The following is a 13,353-nucleotide window of genomic DNA, read 5'->3' on the forward strand; positions in this document are numbered from 1 at the left end:
AGCAAGCGTATATCTTCTTCTGCTTAGCATGGAGTGTGGCGAATATGAAAACAAGAGTAGCTTTAATTGCTCTGCATATGGTTGGGAAGTCACTCACTGAGATTTTCCAGCCCCTAAAAATCCCGAAGATCACCAAAAGGTTTGTGTATCAGACAATACAGAGATTCACCGAGATTGGTAGCATGAAAGCACGCCCACGACTTCACACCGTACGAACAGCGGCGACTGTACAAGCAGTGGAGGGTCGCATCCTCCGAAATCCCATCCGAAAGCAAGTGATACTGGCACAGGAGCTCAACATTTCACAACAATCTATGTTCAGGGTACTTAATGAAGACCTTGGAACTGGAGCTTACCGGTGGAGAACTGGAAATTTCCTGAGGACACAAGTGAAGAAGCAGAGGGAACTGAAATCGAAATGGTTTCCTGCAGCTGTGCGTTGCCAATGGGGCATTGCAGGATTCTCTTCACTGATGAAGAAATTCTTCACCACTGAATAAAGTTTTAACTGCCAAAATGAAAGGATGTATGTTTCAAACTCTCGAGAAGTTCGTGAGAGAGTTCCCAAAAATCAGAGATGCCACCAGCCCTCCTCAGTCATGGTTTGGTGGGGGGTGAGAGCTATGAGAATTCTACCAGGCCTAATTTTTTAGAAAAGGGCTTAAAAGCAGTGTGAAAATGTATGTGGAAAGTGTCCTGGACCCTCTCGTGACACTGTTGAACCAAACAATGTTTCACAATGAATCCTGGATGTTCAAGAAATATTCTGCCCCAACTCATAAGGCAAGGATGACGCAACGGTGACTGGAGACCAGTGTACTCGATTTCACCTCCAATTTTGATTGGCCATCTGATAGCCATGATCTCAGTACTTTGGACTACAAACTGTGCCTAGAGCTAGAGGGGAGTATCTGCAAGAAGAGGCACCCTATAATTGAAAGTTAAAGCGCTCCTTGATAGCAGCAGGGGCAGACTTTCCCATCAAGACCATCCGTGCTGCAATAGATGCCTGGCCAGGGAGACTTCGAGCCTGTGTGAGGGTGAAAACTGATTGGTGCTATTTGTGTGTAATACGTATATGTAAGTGTAACATAGTAAAATAACATTTAAAAATCTGAAACCATATTCAATTTATTCACAAAATAGTGTGTAACAGTATTTATGGCCAGACTAGGTAAATAGTAACTGGTAGTATTACTACTTACAATGTTATGCAATAATCAACAAATAAATTATCACGAACATTTTTTGCACTATGTCATTAACTAAGTACAACAATGGAAATGAAACACAATTATTTAATTTTTAATGTACTTTATTCCTTCCAAGATTAATGTAGAAAATGTCTAAATTTTTGTCTCGAGTTTGGTGAATTGTTTGTATAATGTGAAGATAAAATGATAGAATGTTGTATGCATTACTGATGGACAAGGATGTAAAAACTGAACACAATGGGTATTCTTTATTGTTCAAACTTGTCAAGGTGCTCCATTAGGAATATACTGCTATTAATTTGGAAAACTGATTCAGTATTGAGAAAGCATTCATATTTTATTTTTAAATTATGGGTGTCACTCACAGATCAATTTAGAAAATTTGCCTTGAGGATTTCTTGAAATTCTGAATAAAAAAAATTACATCTAAATTAATATTTCTAATGCTACCAACAGTAGCTAAAACTTTCAAAGTATTACAATATCGCATGTCTAATTCAAGTTTCAATCATAAACTTCAGAACTGATTTTGTTCATTAAAAAATCCATTTCATATGTATAAATTTGCATGTTAAACAGCAATGTAATCAGTAACAACGTAAGTTTGCAGTAATGCAATTGCCAATTTCCACATTGATAACAAAGAAAATAAAAGGTTGTAAAAACTGCAGAATGTTTTTTTTAATCATACCAGGTTATTTTCCTGTACTACTCAATATGAACATTGCGTAAGGTACAGTTAACAAAATACGTAAGGATATATGAACCCACTCGAAGGACCAGGACCGGACAAACAGCTTTGCACGTTGAGTCCCATCACCACTATTTTCTGGCTTTCGAGACCGGAATTGTGAGGAGGCAGTTTATCGTAGAATTAGAACATTTCTTCGATGGGCTAATCAGTTGCAAGTGCTCCAAAATATAGTTCCACTTTTAAACCAATCAAGATCTTTGTGGGCTCTCTACAAATGTAGCAAGTATATTAGGTACTGAAATCTCATTGTAAAATAAGCTATCAAAAGTTGATCAGTAACTTATCTGGAGAAAAAGCTGAATTCAAGAGCAACAAAACGTATGGCATACAGAGGGGGGAACCCCCCTCCAGACAATCAAAATTTTCAAATGAAAGCAGTGAACCACACCTTAAAATGACACCCCCTCAGTTTACCACTTTTGTCTTGAGTACAATTTTAGTGGAGCAAGTGTGTCATTCGTTCAATTGCATGTTGAAGGAGAAATTTAAGTGTTAAACGGCACTTACTTTTTTATGTAATAAAGTTTGTGCAACGTTGCTCAAAATAAACAAAAAGAAACTACATGAAAACATTTCTAGATAAAATCATTTCTATCAAAGAAGCTGGTTCAAGAAAACAGTGGAACTTTATCATTATTCTCAAATCTGAGCAAGTACAAAAGTCAGGTTTTTGGATATACTTTCAAAATTCCTTCCTCTCCTCTTTTTCGTTCATGCAAGGAAAGAAGTCAGCCAATACCAAACATCACTGCAAACTTGGGTTGTCAAAAAATACAAATTCACGTTTTCCTTTTTTTAAATATACATACGACTGAGTTTTCCATTTCCTACTGGTATCAATTACTCTGCATACCTTGTTTTATTTGTGATCAATTTGGCCTTTTATTTTGAATAAAACTAACTTTGATTAACACACTGCAAGAGTGATACATATGTTTTTAGTCTTGCTATTAGGCAAATTTAACTTAGTTATGTAGGCTTAGGAAGAAGATTGAACATTTCAGTATTTTAAACTTTTTCACTCACTTGTGTTCAGGTTACTACGAAAGCTGTGTTAACTGTGTTATTTGTTAAATTATTGGGAACTAAACTTCTAACGTGATTTTAAAAAGTAAATATATTGGATACTAAAGGTATGGGGTTGAAATACTTTATGTGCCTCTTCGTAGGTACATGACAAAATAACAAAGCCTCGGAAATAAACATGATAAATAAAATTTGCCATTGGAAGAACATGCGAGGCAAAAAAAATCACAAGTAGGTGTACACGGTAACTTGTTATATAAGAAACAAGGATTATACTTACAATGGCAAAAATTAAGAAAAACATTCTCTACAAATGTTCACATTCAAAACTTTGCTATTCATCTCAAGTTTCAAAATATAAAGTGTTTCCAAGCCTTTGCCTAGCTTGGTCGTGCAGTTTCTATGGATTTTTAAATACAAATTGAACAAATAAATACAGCAATATTACATGAAAAATGTTTATTACAGCCCTTTCCTGGTATTGAAATTGTTACAACCACAGGGAGTACAGAAAAAGACTTTCTTTTGACACATGAAACAAGAGGTTTTGAACTCCACAGATAAACAATTTTTTTCTCGTTTAGCACCAAATCCTGTGGGAGAGGGGGGAGAGAGAGGGAGTGTGACAGAGAGAGAGAGAGTAGAATGTTACGTTCGAAGAAAAAGCCACAAGAATCATCTTACCCCCTCATTGTTCACATAATACATTTACAATATTTATATACCTACATTATTTTGGTGCACAGCAGCAACGAACAAATATACCGTCGATTTATACCTATATACATTATGTAAATAAATATGTAAATTTGCTGCAAACCTTTCTCCTAAGATAGGTACAGATAAATCCACAGAACTGTCCAATTTTTCACTCGTAATTCTTGTGGCCTCTTCTTTCAGTCTCTACATATCATTTTTGCTGCAGATAGATGGAAAATACTCTTAAAAAAATCAGAACGCAGGTGCAGTCTCCGCGATCAAATATCAAACACCTCTGCATGCCAACACATGTATTATGTGTGTATTTTTCAACCGTAAGTTTGGACAGGTTAACAGCACCGAAAGTACATAATATGTGGGAGAAATGACTGAAATAAGTTCGAAAGGGCTGCAACAGAACGTTCTAAACAGATTGAGGAAACTAGCTGCAATTACAAGCTGCTGGATAACCTTTATTTCCACTTTGAATTGAAATGAAAGTGGTTGCTTCCAGAAAGAATATTTTTTTGCGGAACGTATGGGACAGAAAAAAAAAGGGAGGGAGGGGAGAGTACATTGCAATGTTTTCTCTTTAACAGTTAACTTCATCATTGCAAATAACCACTAAAATATTTTACATCAACGTGTTCTTTTTTTCTTGTCACCATGTACAAAGAAACAGCACTATATTGTTCATGTTCTTCATTCACTTTCTTCTTTTTTTCTGACTTTTTGCAAACATATAAAAAGAAATTAAACAAGTTCACTTTTAAGAAATCAACAACCTGGCCCAAACCCTTTTCCACGTCTCGTGTTAACTTTTTCAAAATCACTCAAGTCCTGAGGCTCTAGCAGAGGAGCATGGTATATGCATTCTTCTTCTATTTCTTCTAATCTGCATCTCACATTTCTCTTGCACACTTACACTCGCACACACATGCGCACACACAAACACACAGATAGGTTTCTTCCTTTTGTTCACAATAACTGAAGATTATTACACTTGATTTCTCTTTCTTTTAGTTATGATAATGAAATGTTTTCTAGCATGTGGTCTCTTATTCCCTTGGCATGTAATATTGACTATGAAATCTGAAGTTTTAACTGTAGAGAAAAGCTTCTTCATGCCACCAGTATTATAAGTAAGTGATGACACTGCATGTTCACACTGAAAAAAAAAGAAAGTAAGCAGTGAAAAACCCAACTTCTTCATTTTGGTTACGTAGTGCACCTGAAATGTTATGTTCTACATTATGGTTGAGTGTTACCACCAGATATTGGTGTTGGTCCAGGTGGTATAATTGGTGAGCTAGGTATGCCACTGACAGAATTGGCTGCTAAGGTAGCACCTCCTGAAAGAGAAAACACTATTGTTACTCAAAACAAGTCAACACTTGGAGGAAAAGCCTGAAATGTGAAAAGTAATACATGTCTGTGTGGTAATGATAAAATACAAAGCTGTGTTCTTTTTAGCAAGCCACAGAAATCACTCTTTCCAGTCTGCAATCTGTGACCGTTTTAACTACCACTGATCACAGACAGAAAAGAATTACAGTTAGAAAGAGTTAAGCTCCGATAGTATTTCTTGTATTGTTGCACTGGAATGCCATGTCTGAGAGGAAAAGGAAAGAAAAACTTAAAAAGAGTTCAGAGTTCCTTTACCTCTAATACATACAATCTTATCTTAAAAGTAGCTGTCCAAGAATGAATGAATGTCTGGGGGGAGATATGTCCAGACAACATAGTGGTAACACTTCTGTCACCTTGCAATCCCTTCAATCTTCTGTGGAGTTGCATTGTACAGTGGTTAAGATTCCACTTTAAACTGTAGCTCAATCCCCTACACCCAATCTGAGAATAAAGTGGACTTAAAAAACAACAACCTACGACACTGAGAGGAACAAATGCTAAGTTCTTAGCTGAATGTCACAACACTGAAAAATTTCATAAAAATTTGACGAGAGTTAAGATTAGAGTACTGAATGGAGAGGACTTCACTCAAGTCAACAAAAGTTCGAACGGACGATGCAAGATGGCATACGGAATTCAGAGCTCTTCGCTCACCATGACATCATGAGGGAATAATGCTCAACCAGGCAAAACCTATAACTATCATTTTTGTCTGTGGTAGTGGGACCTCAAATATGGATTGTGAAGTGAAAATTGCAGTGGAATTGAAACGTAACGGAACGTAGGCAACATCTCCATGTTAAAATGTAGTTTAGTCTATTTTACCAATACGCTGACACATGAAAATGAAATAGATGATTGTGGGCTGCTACTACCTAAGCAGACAGTTTATACATGTATTTTTCTATGATATTGACACATTAAAATTATGTTAAATTGTATGTTATTACTGTATTTTATTATTTCACAGAATACAATTATCCTGCAGTGAAAAATGATGTACAGGTATTTGTTGCACTGTGGTACAATATTTAGAAATGCTCAGGCAGGTCTGTCAGGATGTATCTAGGGATTCCAATTTGCGTATACGTATGTATCATATATATTTGGGTCTTATATAGTAATGCGCAGACATATTATTTAGAATTGTAATTGCAAGGAGTAGTTCCCTTCCAGAAATGGGTTTTAGGTTGACAGTGCTGCTTATTAGGCTGTGTAATACAGGACAACCTCACATATGACAATAACACCTGTCAGTCATTCTACTATGAGGGTGAAGGACTCGAACAGTTACGAGCGAGCAAAAGTGGACGAATACTGGACTCATAGTTCAGATACAGTGAAGAAAAATGTACTAGTGGTCAAATACGTGACATAATTTCATGGTCATGTTTTCCAGGAAGTCTGAAAAACAAAACTTAAATTCAGGCTCTACTCTTGGTGTTTATACAAATTTCCTCCAATTAAAAGAAATTGTTCATGAAACTTCTAGTTTGCCATTTTGACTGGCCACTCTCACTGCTGACTGAAGGTCTGTGGTATATCCTACAAATTATTTTTGATCTGATACCAATGCCAGAGTTTGTGTATTTTACAGGGTCTGCAAAATGTTGTGTGACACTTTCGCAAAATCTATTTATCCTAGAAATTATGCAAAAATTCAAACATAAATTACAGCTATTTTAATATTCCAATGTAATTATTGAAAATTTTAAAGAACTCTGGCATATAATTCGAAGTCTTAGTAACTGTTAGCATTTTTTAGCATCCACATTGCTTTAGCCTTACTTTAAATCTAACCTCTCAGATGGTTTCAGAAATGGAAAATTGATGAAGTTCTTGAAGAGCATATATAGTATGAGTACTTAAAGAGTAATGCCTCAGACTTTAGAACCCATCAATAGATGGCACAGCACTGACCCACTTTAAGCACACTCATTCCTTAACATACCTACTTTTCTTTCAGTGTATGAGGAGGTTGTACAGCTATAGCCCTTGAAATGGAGGCATGTAGTGACCATTTGTTAATATGTTCACTTCTCATTCATTCATGGTTCTCCCACTCCTTGTACCTTTGTGAACAAATTATGCACACAACCCAAAAGGTACAGTCATCATCATAAAAGTGCTGCAAGGCACGGTGAAATCTCACTTGGAGTAATCCTTGAGCAGTAATTCCCATCACTGCAAGTTGTTTAAACCACACTGATAAATGGTCATTACATGCTTAGATTTCAGTGCTTGGAAAGGCATTTTTAACCCTGTGTTACACATGTCATTTTCTGTAACATACTTAGGGGCTTGGGATACACCCACCAGCCAACCCTTTTAACTATCTTTAAGATATGAAATGAACTGCAAATTATACTGCACATGCATGCTGAACGTTCTTCACCTTTCTTCTAAGATCGGCTGCAATTTTCTGCTGAACTTTCTTTCATAATATTATAATGTTAAAATCAGTTGCATGCTTGGGGAACAGTTGTCCCCTTTTCTTGTTACATATTTAGGTATGCGGAGCACAAATGTTCCCCAAGTATGTAACCAATGTTAACTTGTGCCTATAGGAGGGTTAAAGTACATAGGTTACAGTTAACTAACTGTAGTACTAGATTTGTGAGCAACCTTTTGAAGGTCAAGGCCTGCCGAGCAGCTTTTCATAATGTTATCTGCAGTCCATGTTGCACGCAGTGGCTGTGGGGTCAAAGGTGCAAGCTTTGGGGCACTTGGAGGTTTGAGTCTCCTGGAGGAAGGTAACAACTTTTCGCCTGAGATTTTGCCCTTTGCATGGGACTGGTGGCCACAAACCATCATGAGGAAATTGAGGAGCTAAGAATGAGTAGCGTAACCCGGTAGTAGAAAACCCACGAGAACTGGGGGTTCATTTTGCTGACCACACGTCACCCCATAACTGGTTGGAGGGTCAGCAGTCTGTAGCTCGGCACTTGCCCTCACAAGCTTTTACGTCAGAGGTTATTATTTGTAGTGGACACAACCTTATCACTCCTGTTAACTGGCTTCTTCTCTCACGCTGACACGAGAGTAGAGGTATCAAGGAATAAGTGAATGCTTGTACTTGTATTGTCTCAATACTGCCACTTGTTTACGAATGTTAATAGCCAGAGGCATTACTTTCTCTTCATCCCTTGAATTTAAAATACTTGATATACCAATATGAAGCTGTATTGTTGTCATGTGTAATGCGGGTGCAATTAATTAAACATTAGACAGACAGGCTACAATTTAATTAGCTCAAATTTGGTTTAGTTAGGAACAACTGTTATTGTGCTATGAGTGACACTGACTACATTAAAAGGTGTTTAACTTGAAACAAGCGTAAATGCTACCAAATTACATGCATCATTGGAATTTACACCAACACATAAGAACAGATATTAAAAAAAAGTGTGGCATGCTCAAGTTTAACTTTGATGAAAAAATATTTATATTTAGTATATCTCACAAAAACATGAACTTCATCAAGTCTCATAAATATTCTAATAAAGGATGGTCATACGACACTCAGCAGGAACCAAAAGATGCTTTTCTAAACCCTGGTTATACTGCATATTATGCTAAATGCTGACCGAAAACCGAAAATTTCAGATTCCATATGCCAAGGAATTTTCTGCAATTCAGAGTAATTGTGTGTCATTATGTGGCAATATTTGATCTTACATGATTAAATGACAAGTTAATCCCAGGTTACTGCTTCTTTTGGACAAAAAAGATAAAAAATTCCCAGGCAATATTAAAATCATTCTATGGTGCTTTTACCATATTACTGACTAAGTTTTTTAAGTGCTGCACTACAATCAACACTGTTCAAAATAAAGTATAAAAACATTATGATGTAGAATATCTCATCAAGGAAAAGTGGTAATTTACTTTTCCAAATCCTGGCACACTGTGACCGTGGAGGCAGGATGAGTGTGTGTCCCTGGTTGACTAATTTATTCTCCAAATTGTCCTTCCCGCAAATAAAAACTATATAAATAGATGCTGCAAATAGGCATTTTTGTAGAGTATTTTGGGGTATATTGTGAGCCCCTCTCCTCTTCCAACTCACTCTCAATTTTTTTTCTGGTGCCATCACAGCAGGAACTACAAATATATGCAGTGGAACCCCAATTTTACATTTTCCTGCATTATACATTCAATCTTTATGTAAACGCAGCAAATGCTATAAAAATTTACCTCGATTTTACATTTTCCCACATTTTAAGTTTTTTCAGCATGGTCCACTGAAAAACGTAAAATTGAGGTTCCACTTTATATAATTTGTTTTCCCTGACTTTTCACTCAAAGGTTGATTACCCAGACTTTCCCAAGTTATTTTCCAGCTGACTGGAAACTCTGGAATTTAATATTGTTTATTTCAAATGTGTATCTAAGGGTGTGTCCCGCACAGTGGCTGTGCTGTCTAAGGGATCATGTTTTGGTCTTCTGTTATGGGATGTGTGCAGGGTTGAGTTTCCTGGGGAAAGCATAAAACTATTCTCGAGATTTCAGCCTATGTATTGAACCAGAGGCCACGCACCATCGAAAGGAAAGCTACGAATGAGTAGCATAACCCGATCACAGAAACCCACAACAATGACTGGGCGTTTGTTGTGCTGATAACACATTATCCCGTTGGTTGATCGCCAACTTCAGTAGGGAGGAGTGAGGCCGGCATTCAGTAGGTAGGCCATGATCCTTACGGAGGGAGGGGGAGGACATCTAAGGGTGTGGTCACATTGGATCTAGTTTCGGGCAAACTTTCACTGGCATCCACAGCTAGAAAACAGAACACCACCATAGCACCTAACTACTCTGGTGTGCAAGGTCATGTTTTACTGACCACCAAATGAAACCTCTTCATTTTGTTTTCTCAGCAAATTCGCCAGACATGTATAGCTGTGTGCTCAATTTACTTGACTTCTTGCATTGTTTGGGTGACAATAGCGAACAAAAAGTTTATTCACTTGGTTCACAAACCATCGGGAAATGGAATTGCAATTAATTATTTATTGCCATTCATTATTAAAAATCTTTAAAAATAATAAAAATCTTTCAAAATATTATTAACCCACCACTTTCGCCCTCTCCAATATTTTCATTAAGGGTTTTCCCCACAACATTTTGTCAGCAATTTCAGTACATTCTGCACATCAACTTCTATCAGCATACTGACGATTATCCTCATGCAATATGACCATCTTGCCAGAACATCAGTCAGGCAAGCACAGCTAAAACCGGATCCAATATGACCATGTGATAAGAATATTTGTAAGCAAAACTGTGCTACATCAATAAGGTATTGGAATATTTCTTCAATTTCTGATGAAGTAACAGTAATTTTATAATTCTTGTTATTTTACACAGAAGATGGAGGGATAACGTTGAGATGGACAACACAAGCCTTCCATCTGTCCCTATCCTGGGCAAGATCAATCCAATCTTTTCCATCCTTACAGATTTCCTTTAAGTCCATCTAAACGTTAGCCCTTCATGTTCTGTGTAAAATCACAGAGTTTGTTAGTTAGTGGTTACACAGAAACAAATCATGCACTGAATTCTTATATTTTAACATGAAAAACTATTTTTGAAGTTCTAAAATGTTCTAAAGCATAGGTTGAGAATGTTATCAGTTCACGCATATTTGCAAATCATGATTTAGATTTAGGACTGAGCCGATATGTATGGAAATAATCAGCTGGAATAAATTCCAATTCCAAATCACCAATAGAGCTGCTACTTTTCTAGTCTAGGTAACTCTTGGCATCTGCAAAAATACTGTACAACAGTATCTGGAAATTATGCAAAATGCAGAACATTATATTGACAAGAACATTGTGAGGAGAAATGGAGTTTGTAATGAAATAATTATGTTGTGCAAAATTATGAATATTATGAAGCAAAAGTGTGGTAGCTTCATATGGTATTGTTCCAAACTAACTTTAAAATTTATAAATATTCTGAAATACTTCAGATTGTTTCGTTCCAAGTATCAGTAGGGGTTGTAAGAGCATTAACATAGTGATCATTAATGGCTCAGCTTTTATGAATTACCTACCATGTGCAACAGAAAGAAGGGTTGAGTTTGTTAAGTCAAGTCATTCAAAAATGAACACAAAAAGCAGCAATCATTAGGGATAAAACCGATTAACTGGTAGAAAATGATTATGCGGTGAATTCAAATACAAACTTCAACACACAAACTGACAACACTTCAGATTCAAATTTGGTATATAAAATAACGTTATTGGAATCTATACAGTTTCAATCTTGCAAACTTTGCACTATCGATACATTCAACTTATATCACTTAGAGCCAGGAATTCATTGTCGTCATTAAGGACTTATTGAAAGGGCACAATTTTCAACAATTTACACCCTTGACCGAATATGAATAGTGAATCCTGTATTGTCATCTTGATTTTAACTATCCCGTACCTGGCTTATTTGCCAAAAGGGAATAACAAATTGCATAGGAATTCCAAGGTGTGTTTTAAAGATATAATGATCGCAAATTTCTCTCCATTTCTTTTTCTAAAATGTTATCGATTCATTTATGTAGCTTTGTCATTGTAATGTCATCAAGTTCGTTGCTTCGTTCACACAATTAATAAAAATCCCAGAAATTTACGTTAACTCTTGAGATATTTAAAATCAAGTGGTGTCTTGGTACACACATGCGAGAGTCAAATGAAAGTGAACCCAGACGATATTTAGGTGGAAAAACAAATTTACATATCACAAATATGGACCCCTAGTATTAAGATGCTTGTCCCACTGTGTAAAAAGACTCTTGATTGCACTCAGACAAGTTCTTTGGTAACAAGGTTACAATTTCTGTGACCGTCTCCTGTATGTATGCTAAACTGAAAAACTTGCCTCAGGGCATTAATAAATATGTATAAATTGAATGGGATTTGGATTTATGAAAGTTGCAATTTTTCACGTCTACGGAGGAAACTTGAAGCCGAATCCACACATAATTCCCGGAATTCAATGAATTCCCAGTGAGTAGTCACCTTGGGTCTGTAGCTAAAATTAAATGTGGGAAAATATAAAATCTGGGAAATAATACATTATGAGACCAAAGGGTTAACTGTTTAAGATAGAAAAATGCATGTACTACATACAATAATGTAAAATTACAGATCAACCTGTCTGATTTCACATTACTCTGTGTGTGTGTGTTTGTGCATGTGCAAATTTGTATGAGAGTAACACTCGTCATTTCTTTAATGCCACACATTCTCATAAATTACAGAAGAACAGGAACATTATCTTTGGTAGTTGTAATTTTGTTATTTTCTACTTTGCTTCTCCGATACTTTTGACTCATTGTAACGACGAGAGTGAGTGACGATTATAGGGTAAGAGATGTAACTGTTGGTTTCTGCCAAAAGAGCACAACACTCCATGGCACTGTCGGCAAAACCAGGCATCACCTACGCCAAAGCTTGCCACACCAGGGCCGATTCCTCTGCTGGAGTGCTAGGGCTCAAATCTAAAGTGAAGGAGACTATGCAAGTGCACCAGCAACAGTGTCCATGGGACTTTAACACCGAGTGGTGGGAGCTATCTCTGCCTAATGCAGTTTAGATGAAAGTACTCTCAAGAGCCAGAACTCGAACCCAGGACATTAGATGGCAAGATCGAAAGTAGACTACCTTGTGTACTTTGGTCACACACATAACATTATATTTTGTTTACTACAATATTGCACCATATTAACACTGACAATTGTAAAACAATGTCTGCGTAAAATGTGCTTATATCTTCAGAAGTAAATTTATTGATAAATGTGGAGAAACTAGTACTCACTCTATCTGCAAAACTGTTTTTTTTTTTTCATCTTTGTTCTATTATGAATAAACTTATTGGTTCAGGTCTTTCTGCACTTTTGTGCAATATACTCTAGATTGTGTTTTAAACCAACACAAACATTGAAGAGCTGGGCGAACCAGAAGTGGATAATAATGATTTGACTAGAAAAGTTCATAATTGATTTTTTGTGTGACATCGCATAGCTGTCTGGTTTTAATCTAGACACTTCTGTTGAAATGTCACCAAAAAGTAAAAAAAAAAACAATATGATACATCATGAAGCCAGAGATTGGCTTGAAAGTGGTTATTCACTCTTGTCATGGGATGTCTGTCTATGTTTAAAACACTTTCTTAAGCCTTTTATATAAATTCTTCACATTCTTCCCCTTTTCATTTCTGCAGTAGTAAAGGTTTCTATTTTCCAGACAT

The 13,353-nt window shown here is 36.4% G+C and overlaps 1 protein-coding gene across 3 annotated transcripts in view; it reads right to left on the reverse strand.

Annotated features, from left to right (window-relative positions):
- Positions 1-3,438: 3,438 nt before the first annotated feature.
- CkIIalpha (casein kinase II subunit alpha) overlaps positions 3,439-13,353 on the reverse strand; it is a 57,808-nt gene continuing 47,893 nt past the window's right edge. For 2 of the 3 annotated variants that reach the window (XM_083139303.1, XM_083139306.1), the window contains exon 9: positions 3,439-5,045. In XM_083139303.1, coding sequence (XP_082995429.1) covers positions 4,945-5,045 — 101 coding nt within the window. In that variant the 3' untranslated portion in view covers positions 3,439-4,944. The remainder of the gene's footprint in view (positions 5,046-13,353) is intronic. The other variant, XM_083139308.1, reaches the window with a different exon arrangement.

The sequence above is a fragment of the Lepisma saccharinum genome, chromosome 17 (assembly GCF_977018435.1).
Source record: "Lepisma saccharinum chromosome 17, izLepSacc3.1, whole genome shotgun sequence".
Taxonomy (NCBI): Eukaryota; Metazoa; Arthropoda; class Insecta; order Zygentoma; family Lepismatidae; genus Lepisma; species Lepisma saccharinum.